The following is a 20,527-nucleotide window of genomic DNA, read 5'->3' as shown; positions in this document are numbered from 1 at the left end:
AATGTTATAGTTTATCTACTTGAACTAAAGACACATATAGTAATCTATGGTAAATTGACTATGATATTTCATTATCCTTGTAAATATATTTAGAAATATTATCATTTAAAATAACTTTCCTAACAGTAATAACTATATCAATTTAAATCTTGAATTTAGGGTTGTATCAATTTAAACATTAAACTATTAATTATATATTTCCATTTACATTGATACATTTATATAAAAGTTTAAGACTTAAATTGATATAGTTATTATTTTGAGATTTAAAATGATACAATTTTTAAAGTTTTGAGTTTAAATTGATATAATTGTTAGTTTAATATTTAAATTGATTCAATCTCGAAATGTTTGATAAATGTTTTAAGTAATTTAACAATATTTCACTCTTATGACAAATTTGAACAATAATTTTTGCAATTGAATTCATTGAAGAATAAATTCAACCGGATAACATTTACAAAATATAGCAAATCGAAAAAAAATATTTACAAAATATAATAAAATATTAAGACTATCTATGTTGAAATATGATACTATCTATGCTTGTCACTTAAAATAATTTTTCATTATAGAAGGATTATTATATCTAATTGTTGTTTAAAAAATGTTTGGTCAATTACTTTACCGGCCATCACTATTTAGATATTCATATCTCATCTCAAGTGTTTTTTAGAACGGTTTAGTATATTGATGTTATGGTTTTTATTTAATTGTTGTACTTGAAATAATAAAATATGTAACTTATTGAATGTGGATATCTTTTTTTTTTCTTTCTTTTTTAAAAAAATAAAAAGTCGTCTTTGTTTATCCATTTATAAATTGAATGTCCTATTTCATCGTTATTTTTTACAAAGTTGAGACTTAATTAGTGATTTAGTGCATATTTGTGGTAGGACTAAATCCTTACTAAATGAAACAACTCGATTGTTAGTAACTAAAAATATTCTTAAACTATTAGTCAAATTCTTTAATATTACTTTTCTTATAAAAAAAATCTCTAAAACTATTTCACATCATTGTTAGTAAGTTGATCAAAATTTACGGATAAACAATAATTAATCTCACTTTTGCAGATGTTTTTAACCCGAAATCGTGAACCATATAAAACAAGACAAAACAAAAAAATATTGTTGTAGTTATTATTATTCTTCTTATCATTGGGACAACGAGACTCAAAAGGTTAAGAAGTTGGTTAATGAATATATGTTTTAATCAATTAAGTAATATTTATTGCTAAATTTTCCATTTTATTTAATTTTTAGTTTTAATCAAAGTTCCTTTGTTTAGAGTTGTGGTGTTCCTTCTCTTTATTCAACCAATGTCTGAGGTTTTGATTATCGGCTCTATAATTTTAAATAAATATAATTACAATTTGTTAAGTATATCTTATACATATTACCTATGATAATATTTTTTAATATATTAAGGTTAACATCAATCCTTTCAATTCTATTTAATATTATTTCAAAAGTTGCAATATTACTAACTTTAGTCCTCCATAAATATCTCAAAACTATCTTTAAAATATAAATCCGTTGAAATTGAAACGTGAAATGATTATGTGATATCATTATTGTCTGTTCTACATAAATACTATTTCTATTTCTAATTTACATTTAACATTTTTACAATTCTAACGATAGTTTTGGAACAATGATGAAAGATGAGAAAGAAGTAAGAGTAATATTATTGTATCTTAAAAGCATAAAATGAAATAATTGTGGTGTTTAAATTAAATCTCCTCACCAAGTAAACATATATATATATATATATATATGTCATAGATTTTGGCTTTTAGCAGTTGAATTTTTCTCAATGGCTTGGTTTCTGCCGGCCATTTTCTTAATACTTCAGATCACAATATTAAAAAACAGAAATCCAAGCTCTTATGTCTATGTCTCCCATTAAAACACCTCCCATGCTCTTCCTTCATCAACTTCCCTCCATATATTTCCTTCTTCTCAGTTCTTTCCTCCCTCTCTGTCTCTCTTCTTCGATGAAGCTCAGCCGACCAGAGGTCGTTAATGGTTGTCTTCTTCAACCACCTCATCCTCATGAACCTTGGGACTATGTGCTCCCTTCTTCTTCAACCTCCATCACTCCCATCCTCCATAACCAACCCTTCAACTTGCAATGCAACGACTATGCATACTCGGTCGACCATGTCAGTGACTTACAAGAATCTAGCACCGATGACACAGTGAGTGGCGATGAAGTTTATGTTGGAAATGGAAGAAGTAAAGATGTTGATGATCATGGATTAACTTTGATCAGTCTCCTCTTTGAATGCGGAGTTGCGATTTCTGTCGACAATCTTATGGAGGCACACCGGATGCTTCTCGAGCTCACTCAGATGGCGTCACCTTACGGTCAGTCGAGTGCGGAGCGTGTGGTCACATACTTTGCAGCTGCCATGGCTAGTAGAGTCATAAACTCTATATTGGGGATTTGCTCTCCTTTACTCAACTATAAAAGCATAAACAATTCCTTCCAACTTTTCTACAACGTTTCACCATTCATCAAGTTTGCTCACTTGGCCTCAAACCAGACCATACTCGAATCTCTCTCACACTGTGACATAGTTCACATCATTGACCTTGACATCATGCAAGGCTTGCAATGGCCTCCACTTCTACAAGCACTTTCCATGAGGATGGATAATGGTCGCTCTCGTCATGTGAGGATCACTGCCGTGGGCACCACCATGGAGCTCCTACTTGACACAGGGAAGCAACTCTCCGACGTTGCTCGACACCTTGGATTATCTTTCGAGTACAATCCCATTGCAGGAAAGGTAGGAAAGATCGATGTATCAATGTTGAAACTTCGACGCAATGAGGCAGTAGTTATGAATTGGGTTCGACATTGTCTTTACGATGCTATCGGAGCTGACTGGAAAACCATTGGGCTAATTCAACAAGTGCGGCCTAAAGTTTTTGCGTTCGTGGAACAAGATATGTGCTATGGAGGAGCGTTTCTAGATCGTTTTGTTAGCTCTCTACATTACTACTGTGCCATTTTTGACTCTCTTGGAGCTTGTCTAAGAAGTGATGATAGTAATAGAAATCAAGTGGAGCACAGCATTTTGTATAGGGAGATCAATAACATATTGGCAATTGGAGGGTCTTCAAGAAGTGGAGAAGAGAAGTTTAGGGAATGGAGAAGTGAACTAAGAAATTCTTTAATTGAAGTTCCAATGAGTACCAACTCCATGGCTCAAGCTTGGTTGATGTTGAATATGCATTCTAATAACCAAGGGTTTAGTCTTGTTCAAGGGGAAGGTGGGACACTAAAACTTAGATGGAAAGATACAAGTCTTTATACTGCTTCTTCATGGACTTGTTCCAATGGGGGAGGAGTTGCACTAAATTAGAAATTTAAGAAGCTTTAATTTTGGGCACGATTAGGATTTGTATTTCTATTAAGCTTTTGTTATAATATTATCAACAAGAAGCAATTGTCAGCAAAATTATCTGTCATATAATGTCAATTAAGCAACAACTTGAACAAACTTTTTAAAATTTAAGTAATATATGCAAGTCAGTTAAGACACTCTCTTAAATAGAAAGTTAGATAATCAAACCAAGCTAGCTAAACAAAAGTAGGACCAAACACATAACACCAAAAGCGTAAAAACTACATTTACAGTTTAACTGCATTCTACTAAAAAGGGTATAGCCTTCCCTTTCCTTCCATTTGAATAATGATATCGAGAAGAAAGTGATAATAGAGAGAGAGAGAGAGAGAGAGAGAGAGAGAGAGAGAGAGAGAGAGCGCTTTACCTAAACCCAATTTGCAATCTACCTTTACCTTCGATTTGAATTATGATTTGAATTAATAGAAGACTTCAAGCATAATGGTTAATTTCATTATCTCAAGAAGGCAAGAAACATTCATGCTCAATTGGGAAGATGAGAGAGTGAGAGTAAGAGTGAGCTTCATATACAGTAGATGACCCTAGTCGAAATCAAGTATATCTCAATTGAAAATCAAGAGAGTTTATCATAATCCTCAAGGATTTCGAAGAGCAGCCAATCGCTTTTCAAGCTCGTCGATACCCGAACTGCAAAACATTAACAAAAGAAAAAAGTTCATTATTTGAGGGAAGAAAAGGAAATTATGGGTAAACATAAATAATAGTGCTAGCCATCAAAGAAACAATACCATCTTTTCCATTGAAATAATTATGTTAACTCACAATTAAAATCCTTGCCTTTCAAAATTAATCCGATTGGGTCCAGTCTTTTAAAAGTTCTTAAATGCAAAACAAAGCAGGCATGGGACGTGACATTTTATTTTAATAATGTGAAAATCTCACAAGTAACTTAAATGAGGATCTAAATCTCGTACTATTTCACGGTAACCAATAAATTTTATTTTCATTTATGTAAGAAGATGAATATTGATGGGAAACGCTATATACCTACTGACACCCTCAGTATTCTTTGATGCAATTCTTCCTTTTGGAGCTGTTGATAGCTGAAGCAAATACACATATGATCCAATCAGTTTTAATATATGCAAAATCCAGCTGACTAGAAGACTTCAAAAAGATCTAAAACTAATTTTAACATACCTGTGAGGCAACATCAACGCCAATTTCATCGAGTACCTGTTTAAGAAGGGGGAAGGAGGGTTATATTTAGAACTTAAAGGACATAGGAATACAATCTATAGAAGAGATTTTGTTCAAGTAAGGTCGTACAAGAACCGGTGTTGAGTTCAGTTTTCTCTTTTGAAAATACAATTGGTTTCATTGAGGAAGAAAAATGAAAGAATACAAGAGCATTAAAAAGACCAATCTCAAAGGTAAAAACCCACTAGAAAAGGAGTCTCCAACTATGTAAGATGTTGACTATGGAATAATTACAGAAAATCTTCGAAACTGAAGTCCAATAAGAAATATGGAACCTTACAGAGGACCAAACCTCATTAGGGTCACTTACACGTTCAGGTCTTAACTGTGCAAATCATAAGTCATACCAAGTCTGATATCCAGATGGAGTTAAGAGTCCTAATATTTAGCACATCTAGTACCAAATTAATTTCGTGAAGAAATGTTATCAATAGTAAACATTTTGACCTCTTAAACTCAGGCTTATGACTTCAAACTCAATTCAAACAATCACAAAGCAGTAGGTAAAAGCCAAGGTTTCAAAAATTATGCACTTTAGCATTACTGGCTATTACAATAAACAATTTTAAGCAAACTTCTTACATCTCCAGCTCCACCACAGCTGGAGGACAAATATGATGGCAGCTAGAGGAACTTACCTGATTCGTTAGATCTTCGGTTTCTTCTTCTGCCTCATCATCATCCAGAGCATCATCTATAGCATCTGAAATCATCTCCGTCTGCCACCAATGTGAGACCATAAAGATCCAGAAATAGTGAAACAATGAACAGCAATACGATTAATAAAATTTACTTTTATAAAATATTACGGTTACAAAGTAAAATTTCTATTGCATTTCAGTTGACATTTCTATAAATTTTATATGTTTTCATATCAATTCTGAATTGACAAAATCTTTCTTTATTTGCAACATCAGCAAAATTGTCAACCACGTGAATACAAAAACCAAGAGTGACAATTTACAACTAACTAAAAAAGTGTTCATTTTTTATTTATTAATTAAAATAATTCAATAAGTGTTTGTAGATTTTGTTATTTATTCTATCTTCTCAGTCTATTTCTACATTTGATCAATATTTTTATCGACACTTCTATGAACTTAAGAGTTTGACATCTCCATTAACATCAATTCATCAACAATTAGCTCTCTAAATTGCCTAACGCATAGAAAATTAGTAATGATAAATTGTGGGATAATAGTAGGAAAAAAGAGAGCGACTAGTCACAACAATCCAAAACATTGATAACATGGGTTTTAATTGCATTAGGACTATGAGATTGTTTCTTGTGAGCTATGACTGCGAGTCAAAATTTATCCCCTTCACAGAAGTTAGAAAGTGAGATTGTCATACATGCTAGTATTTTATCTTTCTTTCATTAATATCCTTGGAATTCTGAAGCGCCAAATATCGTCAGCTATGCTCATTTCATCCAACAACGAAAGAAAGAAAAAGAAGAGGAAAAAATTGGTATAACAGGGAGGATAAGATGCAGTAGGTCATTGTGCTAGAAAGTACAAATAAACAAAGCTAGCAAATTCAAGAGCTTTCCTTTCTGTATGTTTATAAGGAAAAATATAGGTAATAAGAGCAGGATCTTACAGTCATATCCATCTGTGCAGACTGCTTCTGAAATTCTCTAATGACTTTTGCTTGCTTCACGGGATTCATTTGCTACAGATGATCATGGTAAAATTTATATTAAAAACTTCTAAAAATAAAATAAAACTTTAAGGTCATTAGGTGGATAAATAGTACTACAGATTATTTTTTTCAAAAAGTAGAGCAGACACATGATTGAGAGTACAAAATAATTAAAACCAGCAGAAGAGACCCTTCCCGGGAAAGTTTCTCTAAGTTAGCCTCATTGTCAGACATCCTATTCTAGGTATATGATGATGCCATAGTAAAGGCAATTCAACTTTATATATATATTTGGCATTCCAGCGGGATTTATATACTTGGCATTCAACTTTATATATATACAAGGCTAGAGGAAATAGTATACATTTGGCATTCCTGCTGGAGTACAACTCATCCAAAAAATAATTTGTGAAACCTACTGATTATCATACGACCATATTTTATTTTAAATTACTGCTGTATATAATTTATTTTCATGTACTTATTTATGTTAGACTTGTTCCACCCAAACAACACCTTCTTATTGCCTCTAGCCTCAAGGTTATATGCTTTGAAAACATGGCTACTATTCTGCCTGTTAATCACAGCAATTCAAGGATATGTAAGAGTTGATCAATATCCATATTTACTTACCTTGTTCATAGCTGACATCGCTTTACTGGCACTCTTCATGCCAGCAGCAACGGAAGTCTGAGCATGCATTGCCTGTAAAATATAGTTAGGTGGCTATTAATAATATATTATGTATGAACTAGAGAGAACCATACATCTGATTGCAAAAATGCTCAACCAAATAAGAAGAAAGGAACTATGCACTGGGCTTCACCTGTGTATGAGTTGCAATGCCTCTCATTTGAGCTCGACTTCCTTGTAAGTTTGCTATTTGTTGTCTGAGCCTAACTAACTGCCGAGCAAGAATCTTTGTTGCGGCCTGAAGAATTGAATAGATGATGATAAAAATAGTTAACGCTCTGGATCCAAAAGAAGAAATTTTACAAAAGAATCAAGTGTCGCTAGGGCTAAGGAATGATACAATCTGGTCCAAAATATGAAACATACCTCATTTCCTGTTTTGGCAGTTCTCTTTATCTCTGCGACAAGCTTCTTTTCCTGATAAGATAACGAATCAAATCAGAGTTAAAACACAGATTATTTAGACAGGAACCATCTTTAGAAGCTCTTCACGTACTTCTAATTGCAATGCCCCAATTTCCTTCTCTATACCTGAGAAAAGAGAGGTAAGGAAAAGAGGCAAAAAGATAAGACCACTAAGTGATATCACAATAGAAGAAAAAATAATTTATGGCATGAATATAAAATAAAAACATCTAAAATTTGACATTAAAAAAAAAAAAGATAAAAGAAGTTAAACAGAAAAGGGTAGCATAGAAAGAGTTCATATTTCTTCCTCTTGCAAGATCCCTCTGTTTCTGGATGTTTATGGCTCAAAAAGGTAAGAGCATTAATTTTATAAAGATGTTTAGATGAAGAACTACCCTCTTTTATTCTCTGTTTTGTTTTTTGGGATACATCATACATTGTATCTTTTTTTAAGGTTAAACAACATTGTTAGTAGCAGAGGAATATCAATTCATAGTAGGAGAATAGAAGCTGGAACTTGCTCTTTTAGAAGACAACCAAATCAGAAGGAACTAGTGGAACTCTATCCCAATATTGTTCTTTCTCGTTAGTTCCACATGCAGATACTAGGTTTGATCTTTAATATATATATAATAATAATAATAATAATAATAATAATAATAATAATAATAATAATAAAAGAATGGTGTGACATCGACATGTCTGTGTCCTACATTTACAAAAATTGGCGTCACAACAGAGGACTACAATCCAAAAGAGTCGCCGTTCTTGGCTTAATAACAAGAAAACAGCTCTAACTCAAGGATATTGTCCCTTTTTAACTATTTCACTTTATAATTCGAATGTTTTTTTAATATAATTTGAATGTGATTCTTGCAATATCAAATTTCCTAATTGCAACCTGAAACTACCAAGTATCACCCTTTCTGGGTTAATAACATATGAATACAGCCAAAACAAATAAGTTCAAGCGTTATGATGACCTGCCTTTAAAAATAACAGTAAAAAGGAAAAAGAGTTATGATGACCTTAGTTGAACAATACTTGTTCTGAAGGTTGTACAACCATATAATTCAGCTGTAAGTTCAAACGCTATGAATTATTTATGAAAATGACATTCTTAATCTAAAAAGGTGTCAAGAAACGCAAACAAACAATATCATTCTATTCCGAAGACCACTTCGAATAGTAACCCCAAAACACTAGTACCATCTTATTCCAACTCAAAGCCACGGCATTATCGTAGAATGTAGAGTAGACACCAAGTTCAAGCCCAACTTTTCTTCCCATTTTCTCTTTGAGGGAAGGGGTTGGGGATTGGTTTCACAATAATTCCACATAAAATCATAAATTCATGCTTCTTTGCTCCATTCAGTCCAAAAGAAGCATCATCTTGAGCATACAAACACATTGTAATATGAGAAACATTAACATATTTTATTACTCGAGGCAAAAGGACAATCACCATACTTCCTTCCTAATTAAGAAACATCAATAAGATACCTCTCGTAGAGCGTGTCATTTCCCTTTTACTCTCCCGAAGAGCTTCTGAAATCAAAAGAAACCCAACCACATAAAGGAAATAAACAAAACCCCGTTGAATTTCAAGAATAAAACACAGAGTGTAGGAAATCGATGAAGCAAAAACAAATGACAGCAATTGGGGACGACCTTTGGCTGTGGGTTTCTTCGAGAAGATATTCATGGCGTCCCAAATAACGATGCTGAGCAAAACCCAGATGAATTTAGAGGAATTTCTGAAGAGGGGTGGAGGAGGAGGAGGAAAGGGGGAAATTTTCAAAGACTGGGTAGACTTCCTTTCCTCTTAGTTATGTACGAGAGGGAGAGACAAGAATGTGGAAAGGATGATGATGATGCTGGATTGGATCAAACAAACATAGAAAAGTTTTGTTGCTTTCCAATCCTCAATAATCGTTGGAATGGAATATCAAAATGGATATTAATCGCAATCCGAGCTTTAATTCTCAAACAGTGCCATCCCAGAGAAAAGTACGGTCAACTTTTTATATTGGGGTTTTGTGTTCTAATTCACAAGAAATTTCGTGTAGGTCAACTTTTATACGGAGGTTTTGATTATGGCCAAATAAGCCAATAGGTTGATTATTACATTCCAGTTATATTTAGTTTATGTAATTAAATTTGTATTGAGACGTTGATATTTTTATCAAAATTTTAGTAAATTAGGACTCTCATATTTCGATTCATATCAATATTTTATACACTTTTGCATAAATCCTTACTATTTTAGTAAATAATGAAGATGAATAATGAGTTACTTATGTAGTTAATCATTGAAAATAGGGAAATTGCATCAAATAACAAAAAAAAATTAAAAAAAAATAATTCATGATACCTCTTTTATACCTATTACAAGTGTGAAAGTAATTAGATATATCAAACGTCGACGATTATCTACTCTTAAATTTCCTACTTTTACAGCTTAGAAAATGTAGTAACATAAGTCCTATCTTCATAATTTTTCTTTTGCTATTTTTGTAAACACTCTTGAATATAATAATCAAAGCATATTTATAGGAGCACAATTAGAATTGGTGCCTCACTTGAAGTTGGCAACTCCGAGATATTCACAAGATAAGATTTTCATATATAAACCGGTACAAACTTAAAAGTATCACACTAAAAAATGTGAGGTTTGATCCACGAGTCTAATTATGGAAAAGAAAAATAAGTTCAAAGGCAAAAAAAATTTAATCACAATATAACTATCGACCTCTACTTTTGTAACACATTAAACAGTGAAAAAGAGACCTTACAAATTGAGGTGAAGACATAAATAAAACAAAATTAAAAGAGTTAAAAAAGAAGCAGCGACAAGTATCAAACACACTTATAAAAATTCAAAGAACACACAAATCAATAAATAGGTGTCAAATGAAATGAGAAGGCACATAAAACATCAGACAAAAACATTTGACCCCATGCCATGATTAACTACGTAAAGAGATGGCAAAGTAACTTCAAAGATCATACTCAATTCTAATACAGTAAGTAATGTTGCTGTTAAGGAAAGACCTTATTGAAAAGAGCTCCTCATTCAAGAAGACATCTTTAAATGGCCCAATTATAAGAGCATTTAACAGTGTATTTTTATTTAAACTATTTTCATAAAAAACAATTTTAAAGAAAAGCTATTTTGAGCTCAAACTTGACCCAACTAAAACCGGATAAACCTTAAACCCAAAAATCTCAAAGCAAAAACCCCCACCCACATTCTCAATTGAGCAACCAATTCAAGAAGATGAACAGCAGCCTCCGTCTGTTCCCATCTTGTTCGTGCTCATACCAATTACCCACAAATCCAAAACCCACTACGCTCTATTTCATTAACAATCCTACCCACTTTCTGCATTTGAAGCGACCCAAGAGGAAGCAACTATTAGCTTCCTGTACCAGTTATGAAGTTGGTGGAGGTTATCCAGAGGAGGAGTTTGATATGCAAGATACAAGACGACCCATTAAAGAAGTGAAGCCGAAAATGGATACTTCCGAGTATGAAGCTCTTCTCAAAGGAGGCGATCAAGTCACCTCTGTTCTCGAAGAGATGATTGTCCTCGTAAGTTTTTTTCTAATTTCCCTTGCTCAGATATTCTCTTTGTGGTTTTAATTCAACAAACAATAGGCTTTCGAACTAAGAACCGAAAGATTGTATGGTAGTGTAGAGCTGAAACCCACCTTACTGATGCATATGAGAGGAGAGGATTACTTAGCCAGTATACAAATTACATGTGTTAACTGTTTAAGTAGCGTCCAGGTGATGAGTAACAGATTAATCAAAGTGTATTATCAAGTTGGCTGGAGGGGATATCAAGAATGGTCAGCTAGATTTGAAACTCAGCTAATGATGGGTGATGTGTTCTCTTATAAACTGTACATCAATTTGGTTATGCTTGAATTTTGAGTGGAACTGAGTTCAGGTAAAGGGAGGCGGCTCCAAAATTTTCACACCATTCTACAAGGGTTTGCTTGAGAGAAATGTATAGCTTTAAAAATAGAGGATGCAGCCAAACAACTTCAGCTCACCCAGATGTTAGGGCTTGATATTCGGTCTTGATACTTGCCAGAAGAGAAGGACTGTTTTTCTTTTGAGCTCCATGATACCAAATTCCCCTTACGGACGACTGGGTTTCTACAAGATTTGTTGCTGGCCCAGTTTTAATTAACATGTGACAAGGGTTTGCTTGAGAGAAATGCATAACTCTAAAAATAGAGGATGCAGCCAAACAACTTCAGCTCACCCAACAGTTAGGGCTTGATATTCGGTCTGGATACTTGCCAGAAGAGAAGGACTGTTTTTCTTTTGAGCTCCATAATACCAAATTCCCATTACGGACGACTGGGTTTCTGCAAGATTTGTTGCTGGCCCAGTATTAATTAACATGTGACAATAGCCTAAATGGAGAGGAAAACGTGTGAAACTTGGTTTGGTGTTCTGGGAGAGAGTTCCTTTGATGTACCGAGTATTCCTTTAAAAATGGTTCAAGGGTGAATTTGTATTTTTTGGAGAAAAATAGTATTAATGCCCTGCTGACAAAGAACACAATTTTGGCATGGTGTCAAGTCACATACACTCCTACACTCAAGTTATAATTGGGTTTCTAAAATGGCTTAAACAGGTAGGTAGAGTTCAGCATACCTTTCATGCTTCATACTCTGCTTATATAAAACCCTCTTTCATGACCGAAGTATAAACTCATTCTCTCATTACGAAAACATTTCAGAAACTCAAGAGTTGTTACAGGTTGCACCATGATTGAAGTGGTCACATCACATAACTATGGCCTCTACAAACTTGAGACTTAACTAAGCCTCTAAGGAACTATTCCATTATCTTTTGAGATTCCTTGTCTGTCACTAAATTGATTGCTCTCTCATATTAAGAAGCACCCTACTAATATGGCCTCAACACACTTCTGTGATTATTACTTACTTGCACTGTTCCTAATGGCACCCTAGAGATTAATGCCTGAACTCCAACCATCCTCACCTTGGGCCATCCTGAATTAGCCTTAGCCCATTTTGGACTAGTTGTTCAGGATCTCCACCCAACTACTTGAAGGCAACCGTGACTCCTAGCTTTGTTAAACAACTATGGCCAACTCATACATGGGTCACCCAAATTGGACCTTGGCCGACCCCTACATGGTTTGGCCACTCAATGTCTTGGCCTTCCCATGTGTGTGTCAGCCACCTAGGCTTGGCCTATCCATCTACAGGTAGGCCACTCAAGGCCTTTGCTGACTATGTATAGGTTGACCCGCCTTAGGCCTTGACCTACCCATTCATTGGTTGGCCACCTATTTGGGTGACCCATATATTGGTCATCCTCATGGCCCTTGATTCTTTCATTATTGGGTCTTGAGTCTTGAGCCATACCTACTAAATGAAATTCTCCCACAACATTACTCAATGGGAGAGGACGTGTATTGACTCAGTTTGAGTTTTTAAACTCAAACAGAGAGCGAGGTTTGGTAATGGTTAAGTTCTGAAGATCTCTCAAAATACTGTAATATTGTAATGTTGGATTGGAAAATAGATTTGTATACAGTTGAACAAGTGACATGTTAGGTGCCTTTGATGTTGTGAATGGCCTTGCTTCTTCTGTTCTTGCCTTTTTTTAACGATCATATGCATATAGTGTTTTCAAGATACAACTTGGGTTTGTCTTTCGCTTACACTGCCTTGTAGCAGACACCTAGCATGCACATTCAAAGGTGTTCTTGCCATGATTGCCAATTTCATGGTGAGAAGGTGATGGCATTTGAACATGAAGCAACCTAGAGAAAAATTCAATAAAAAAGAAAATATCATCAATTAAAATTTCTTTGAGATATGAATGTGCATTATTATATTCAAATTATTAAAATATTTGTACTACTAACAACTAACATTCTATTCCCTTTCTCGATTTGTTTTCGTTTTCTCAGTTGGAAGATACGAACATTGACGAAACATCTGAAGAGATAGCTTTGCAGTTGGCTGCACAAGGTGTCATAGGTAAAAGGGTTGATGAGATGGAGTCGGGCTTTATGATGGCCTTAGACTACATGATCCAGACTGCTGAAAAGGACCAAGATGATAAGGTCCACCTCCATTTTCAATTCTCTACATTTAGCTTTGATATGAAGCTTTATTTTTATTATTGTTTCTTTTCTGGTATATCTAAACTTAAATTTTCTGTTAAAATGAAAGTAAGGTACAAAAATGCATGTAGTGAAATGATAACTAATTGAACTTGGTTTAAATTACCTAATTACAACAAGGATTAAAATATTGATGTCGATATCGATATTGAGGTTTCAATACTACGGATATACCAGCTAAAGGTCAATAGCAACATATATTTATGAAAATTAAATAATTTATTGATAGCATTTAAATTAATAATTAAGTTCTTTTCGCTCTCTAAATAAGTTTTATTTATTTATTTGTTTATTTATTTTTCATCCACTGAAGTAAATACATTTTATTCTATTCAGCGCAAGGCAATACTGGAGGTGGTGAAGGAGACTGTTCTATCTCATCTCACAAAAAAATGCCCGCCACATGTATGAACGTCAATGAAAAGAAAAATGGTGTTATGTTCACTTCGTGCTTCATCGATGTGTTGTTTTGACCAACATTATGAGCTAAACTAAGTGCTCTCTGATTATAGGTTCAAGTGGTCGGCCTACTTTGTAGAACTCCATTGAAAGAAAGCAGACATGAACTACTTCGTAGAGTTGCTGCTGGGGGTGGTGTCTTTAAAAGTAAGAATGGCACCAAGGTTCATATTCCAGGAGCAAATCTTAATGACATAGCCAACCAAGCTGATGATTTAATAGAGGTAATTATTATTAGTAGTAGTGGTAGTATCATAGGAAACAAAAACCATTTCATTGATTTATGAAATAGAATACAAAAGGGAATGTAGTACTATAGGAGGTGTTTGGCCCAAAGAATTGGAGAAGTAGCAGTTGAGGGGAGTGGACTTGTGAAGTCCACTCATTGTTTGGCCCAAAGAGTTTGTGAGTCCCACTGCTAAAAGAATATCAATTTTATATCTCATTAACTCCTTACACCATAGGTTCCAAAAATTCACAACTTCCCAAACTTCCTAACTCCTTGAAGTTCACAACTCCACACATTACCTCAGACGTCCCCATAGAGAATAGTCACAATAAACACCTCTATTGTGGCAGAGTTAATTGTTGAAAGCAATCTTTTGAATGTTTGAAGTATTTATCCATGTCCAATTTCGTGTCTATGCTTCTTAGTGTGTAACTTTAGTGAATGAATATAGTCTGTTTATTTTATCTCTAACCCTTTTCACTTTGTGTTACATATCTTGCCTACTTGTTTTTCAGTCTTTACCACTTCTTGATTATTGAACTACACTCTTATTAGAAGTAGTAATTTATGGACCATAAATATTGAATAGTAGTTTTCTAATGGAACTATTCTTGTTCACATTTATTTTAAAGACAATGGAAACTCGGCCGATAGTTCCTGATCGAAAACTGCTTGCAAGGCTTGTTCTGATTAGAGAAGAGGCTCGGAATATGATGGGAGGTGGAATTCTGGATGAAAGAAATGATCGTGGTCTGAGTACTCTTCCTGAATCAGAGGTATGCAATTTGCTTGCTTTCATGAAACTTCACTTCACATCACTTGATCTGATGGTTTCATGCATCCTTATTCTATCAACTTAGTTCGACTCTGTTATGTTTTGGTTGGTATTGCTATTTCTATTGTTATTTTGAGAAGAGGAAGTCACAAGAATCATAGGAGATTACAAAAACACCCTGCAACTAACATTGATAAGAAGAATAAATCAATGCAAATATTCTAATGTAGTGAGCCCCCGTTGGTGGGTACAATGTCAAGTTCTACAAAGTCTTTAATCCCATTTAAGGTTTTCTTATTCCCTTTTTGGCAAGATACTCTACATTGTCTATAAAATCCAGCAACATCCTTGTGGTGGTTAGTTGTATACGGCTGATGTATATATGACCTAGATCATTTAGGAATGTTACTCAATAATTTGTTGAATTAGATTACCTGATTATGGCTTACATGTTCACTACCATTTCTAGCGTACAACTACAGCTGTCTACATGCTTCGGTTTTTTTAAAGGAAAAACTTAGTTTTGGTTAGCGAGCGAATTAACCCCAAGATTTTTCACTCTTGTATGTTCTTGGCCTAACTAGTAGTTTTCTGTCTCTTCTAACCACTTAGAAACTGACTTGATGATAGTGATCGAACACCCAAAAAGTAATTTACGGCCATGGGCCTATCAATATGTACATGGCTGTGGTAAGTATAATTGTACAAGCTCTCCAAGTATATTATGTAAAATTATCATGGTATCGGAGCTCTAGGGTTTTATCTTTATTGAAATTTAATCACCACCGGCTCTAGCCTTGTTAGACCTCTGCTTTCGTTAATTTGACCAGCAATCGGCGGAGATAGACCTAACTGTAGATCTGCCATCTCCCACAATCATCCCCAACGACCACAGATCTATGTGCATACTCCCATTGACCTTAGATTTGGTGCGTGCAACTCTATCGACCTCATATCTGTCGCAGCCCTCAACTTCTTTGTCAATCTTAGGTCGTTGGTATTGTTCCAAGTTCATGGGTCTCAATTGAACCTCACCTTACCGCTGCACAAACTCTCCTAAGTTTGTCATATCGTCGCCGCACCTCTATCCTTAGATCTGATCACCTCTGCTACTTCAGTTCTTTCTATCTTGCTCTGTGGATTTCCAGTTGCTACTCACTGCCCCTATTTGACCAAACCTACACCACCCGAAACCCCTCATCCAACTGCCCAAATCATTCTATTCGGTGCTTCTCAAGCCAGTTTCAGATCCTCCTCCTCAAACCATTCTGTGAAAGTTGGGAAAATAAGTTCGTCAAGGCATGATTTTTCTCCTATTTGGTTTAGGATTGGTTCGGGTACAGCGAACCCGGTTCAGTTCTTTTTCAACTCGGTTCAATCAAGCCTGTTCATTTTAGTCAAGTCAGTTTGAGTTTGGTCTTTGTTCCGTGTTCAACTTAGCATCTGTGCGATTTTGTTATAGATCTCTGTACGAGGATCTCTGTTTTCGGTCTAGAAATTCTTGTTTTGTTCTTTGTAGGTTTTGTTATAGATCTCTATACAAGGACCTGTGTTTCTATCCTAGACGTTCTTGGCTTCGTTCTTCGTGGGTCTGTGTTTCTATCCTAGAAGTTCTTGTTTTCATTCTTCGTGGAATTTTGGTTCTATCCTAGGTCTACTGACTTGATTCAAAAGTTTTCTTTGCAAACCCAAGTTGTTTGCAATCCTATCACCTTGAGTTTAAGGGAGGGTGTTAAAGGAAATTAGGGTTTAGTTGGTTTATTCTTATTTAATATTTTTCATATTTGTATTTTTCCTTTAAAATGGGGAGGAAACATCAATGCAAGGGTTCGAACCAAGGACATCCTGAAGCAACCTGCTTTGCTACCATCTTAAATCACCAATTGATTCAAAAACTTAAGTTAGTGAGTGAAGGCAAATTTAATATTATATCTAACAACAGGCAACAACAAATGCTGTTCAATATTTGTCAAACTCATTCCTAATGCCACTTAGTGCACTCCTATAATCTTTTTGGTGCAGGTGAACTTTTTGACCAAACTGGTTGCTTTGAAACCAGGAAATGTTGTCCAGGAGATGATACGAAATGTAATGTTAGGTAAAGATGAAGGGGCCGATAACTCAGGTGATAATGAGGAAGGTACTGCAGGTGGACGGAGGGATTCAAGGGGAATTGGAGGAAGGGTGGGTTTTAAATCCACTCCTTAGATGCTTGAACAGAATGTTTGCATGTGTTGTGGGATTGTCTGACTTGCTTTGCTTTCTTTGCCTTGGTTACTAGGAAAGTGTATCAGGGCGTAAGCCACTTCCAGTTCGTCCAGGCATGTTTCTAGAAACTGTATCTAAGGTAAGATTCTTGCCTGTTTGTAGTTGTTTAATGGATTCTGATTGATTGTTATGTGACCTGATGATCTAAATAGTTTATGGGATTGGTATGTTCTGTGTTGTTTGCCTGAAATCTTTAATAAGATCTCAGTCACTTCATGATCAAATCTGGTCCAGTTGATAAAAGAGGACTCTTGAAACTTAAAACAGAAATAATATATACATGATATGGCCCTAATAAGGTTAAGACTTATTTTCCTCATAAACTTTGATTTGGATGAAAAATAAAACAGTTGTGCTCATTCCCTAAGCTTTACAGTCACAACACTTGAGATCTATAATTACTACCCCTTGTAGTCCAGGCTCACATTATCATCTATTCTTAAGATGCATGGAACTTTTATAGCAAGTCTTTCCAATGAGAATTGGATGCATGTTAATGGCTCCAATATATTTTTACTTGACCACATTTCTAATTTTGTGCCATGAAATTGGAATATTCGTCCAATGCTTGTTGCTCATTAGTTTTTCTTGCTTTGTTAGTGTTAACCATGCCATGATTATCATCATATTACTAATTTCATCAATAATAACTTGAGCATCAAAACATGTTTTTGCACTTGTTAGGTCTTAGGTGGAATATATGCTGGAAGTGAATCAGGTGTCACTGCACAACATTTAGAATGGGTATGAGATCTCTCTCTTCTTGAATTCTAATTTTGTACCCGTACTTACAGGCATGAACTCCAAAATCAAAATTTTGTTTCACTTTTTTGCTATAATAAGTAAGAAACCATGTTCTAGCTTCTTGAAAGTTTCACCTGGTTGTTTAACTATGGTTCCATTTAGAACATCTATTCAGGTAGTGGATAGTACCTAAGCTTGACCATTTAATTTTTATGTGGTTCTTGGAAGACAACAAATGATATTATTGTGTGGTTGATTTACATTCCTCAAGCCTCATCTAACCTTTGGTTTCTCCTTTCTAATCTATCACTTACTTTGCTAATTGTTAGTGTGTCTTTTGATCCCATTTTTGTAATCCCATGTACAGGTACATCAGAAGACACTTCACATTCTTGAGGAAATAGCATTCTAGTCTGTGCGCTATCATCAAGGTATGGCTTTATTATCCTTCAGATGTTAGTATGTGCATCCAGAAAAGATAATAGTTTTATCAGTACATCAGGGACGTAACAGTTCTCCAACTTTGTCTTAGATTACAAACGTATATAAAATGTTTAAGATTACAAATATGAAATATATTTAAGAGTATTCTATAAAACTAGTTCAAGCCAGTTTTCTAGAAGTACCGTTAAACTCGTTGAAAGAAGAAAAAAAGTTCAAGCCACCCTGGGCTACCCTGGTAGTTAGTAAGGCCCAATATAAATAGTAAAGGGCCTTTGGAGAATAGGATATCTGATGGGTACCGAATTTCAATATGAAATTCCAGTAAAGTATTATTAGTAGAATCTGTAGGAAAACTGAATTGAGGAGATCTCAATTCGATTACAATTGCTCGTTACAATCTCTCTTGCTTCCTCCGCTCAAGAAACGCAAGAATTCTTTCTTCACTCTAAGTCTACCCCATAGTTTCCTGCCTAAACCCTTTTATAAGCTCTCCTCCCCACTTTCTAACCTCTCAACCGCTTCTAACAACTTTCTTAACTAATGATCATTTTATTACAAAAATGCCATCCGCTTCTAACTCTTTCTTTTATTCTTTCTGTTGTACTGGAACAATATTGGAGGTCTAACAATATCGAGCTATGGTAGCTATCTATCTTAGATGTAGTAGGGTGGGATATTTGTCTAATGAGTATTGCAGAGGTGTGCACAAACTAGCTTGAATGCTCATGAACATCTAAAACAAAAATGTTGCACGACTCCACCCTTGAATACCCCTAAATCAGACAACTTTACATAATGGATTTTGATGATGATATAGTTACAATCCCAAACAAAAACTAATGATTAAAACCATTTTGAAACCCCAGTCTAGGACGTCAAATTTGAAACTGAATCTTATAGCTTTAGGCAGTAATCTCCATTCCTGTCTGGTACGCTTTTCTTTTTACTGTTTAAACAGATTGCAGTTTGAAGTCCAAGGACCTCAAAGTTCTTTGCGTGCAAGATAATCGGATTCAGTCCACCTCCTAGTTCAAACGGATATCCATCTCTCGCTCTCACATTCTTTTCCCTCAATTGACCGATAGATTGGCTTTTAATGTAGTCCCATTCTGCTCTTCCACACGGAGGGTCCCCTTGTAAAAGACTTATTTGGTGGGGGATGTTCTTACAAGTAAACATGTCCCTGAATTAGAAATTAAACCACATCACTTAGGAAAATACTACTTGATCCTCTGTTGCACACACTTCCCATTACAAATAACACAATATCATATTGAAAAGTGCAAGGAGAGATCTGAAGAACTTTGTATATTTTTCAATGAGGAGAGTCAAGGGAAACCAGCACGCTTCTTTGTTATGTAAAACTTTGTATGTTGAATCAATTTTCCATTGATGCCATAATCATAACAGGAATCAGGAGCAAATATAGCCCAAATCAAGCTTTTGAATCTCCCAAATCAGCCAATATGATGGAAATATCAAACTGCCAGTGAAGTAGCATGTGAACAAAGGCCCCACTTAATAAGTCTAAATGTAATAAATTTTGCTTTAATATACACAAAAGTGGGGCCTTTGTAATCATCTTCTATGCTAAGAGAAAGTTGAAGCAAACACAGCAAAGCAAAGATGGTTTCTGTTTTATGCAAAGAAGAAGGCCTTTTCTTCTTTTGTGTTTGCCTTTAGTACATTGTATAGAAACAAATAAAATGGCCCATTTATCAAATGCTTCTAGATATATATAAATATAAACATTTTTATTTTATTTTATTTATTTTTAATATCAGCTTGTTTGCTAAACTTTTGTATTTGTAGTTTGCTGTCTTCCAAATCAAATTTTGTTATATTGTTAAATATTTTAAACAATTTTTTTTTTTATTTATAATAGTTTTTTATATTTATTTCTACTTTCAAATTTTCAAATAAATTTAATTTGGTGTTCGGAATAACTTTAAAAGAATGTTTTTTAAAATAAAATTGATTATTTTATCCCACGTGAAGAAACTAATAATTTAAAATGTTTAAGTGCAGAGTTTAAATGTTAA

The 20,527-nt window shown here is 34.5% G+C and overlaps 3 protein-coding genes across 4 annotated transcripts; 2 read left to right on the top strand and 1 right to left on the bottom strand.

The window, feature by feature from the left end:
- The first annotated feature begins 1,786 nt into the window (after positions 1–1,786).
- Positions 1,787–3,757, top strand: LOC103489724 (protein SCARECROW-like). The gene has a single exon (XM_008449009.3). The coding sequence runs from the start codon at positions 1,892–1,894 to the stop codon at positions 3,374–3,376; it is 1,485 nt and encodes a 494-aa protein (XP_008447231.1). The 5' UTR covers positions 1,787–1,891; the 3' UTR covers positions 3,377–3,757.
- Positions 3,758–3,849: 92 nt separating this feature from the next.
- Positions 3,850–9,430, bottom strand: LOC103489723 (vacuolar protein sorting-associated protein 2 homolog 3). Its single transcript, XM_008449008.2, has 11 exons — positions 9,056–9,430; positions 8,888–8,932; positions 7,473–7,507; positions 7,343–7,393; positions 7,110–7,214; positions 6,917–6,988; positions 6,242–6,313; positions 5,278–5,358; positions 4,580–4,615; positions 4,427–4,482; positions 3,850–4,066 (listed from the first exon to the last, which is right to left on the bottom strand). Exons 1-11 carry the CDS (start codon positions 9,087–9,089, stop codon positions 4,015–4,017), a joined length of 639 nt encoding a protein of 212 aa, XP_008447230.1. The 5' UTR covers positions 9,090–9,430; the 3' UTR covers positions 3,850–4,014.
- A 1,135-nt stretch (positions 9,431–10,565) lies between these two features.
- Positions 10,566–20,247, top strand: LOC103489722 (protein PEP-RELATED DEVELOPMENT ARRESTED 1, chloroplastic). 2 transcript variants are annotated; one of them, XM_051086306.1, is made up of 10 exons: positions 10,566–10,979; positions 13,351–13,506; positions 13,903–13,971; positions 14,079–14,249; positions 14,887–15,030; positions 17,052–17,213; positions 17,311–17,376; positions 17,982–18,041; positions 18,409–18,472; positions 19,444–19,886. In XM_051086306.1, the coding sequence occupies exons 1-9, from the start codon at positions 10,665–10,667 to the stop codon at positions 18,451–18,453; spliced, it is 1,188 nt and encodes a 395-aa protein (XP_050942263.1). In that variant the 5' UTR covers positions 10,566–10,664; the 3' UTR covers positions 18,454–18,472; positions 19,444–19,886. The 2 variants fall into 2 exon arrangements, with proteins under 2 accessions (XP_050942263.1, XP_008447229.1); XM_008449007.3 differs by lacking the exon at positions 19,444–19,886 and adding an exon at positions 19,896–20,247 and having other exon boundaries at positions 10,568–10,979.
- The last annotated feature ends 280 nt before the right edge of the window (positions 20,248–20,527 follow it).

Source organism: Cucumis melo, chromosome 1, assembly GCF_025177605.1.
Source record: "Cucumis melo cultivar AY chromosome 1, USDA_Cmelo_AY_1.0, whole genome shotgun sequence".
Taxonomy (NCBI): Eukaryota; Viridiplantae; Streptophyta; class Magnoliopsida; order Cucurbitales; family Cucurbitaceae; genus Cucumis; species Cucumis melo.
Note: the sequence above shows the minus strand (reverse complement) of the source record. Positions and strands in the feature narration are given on the sequence as shown.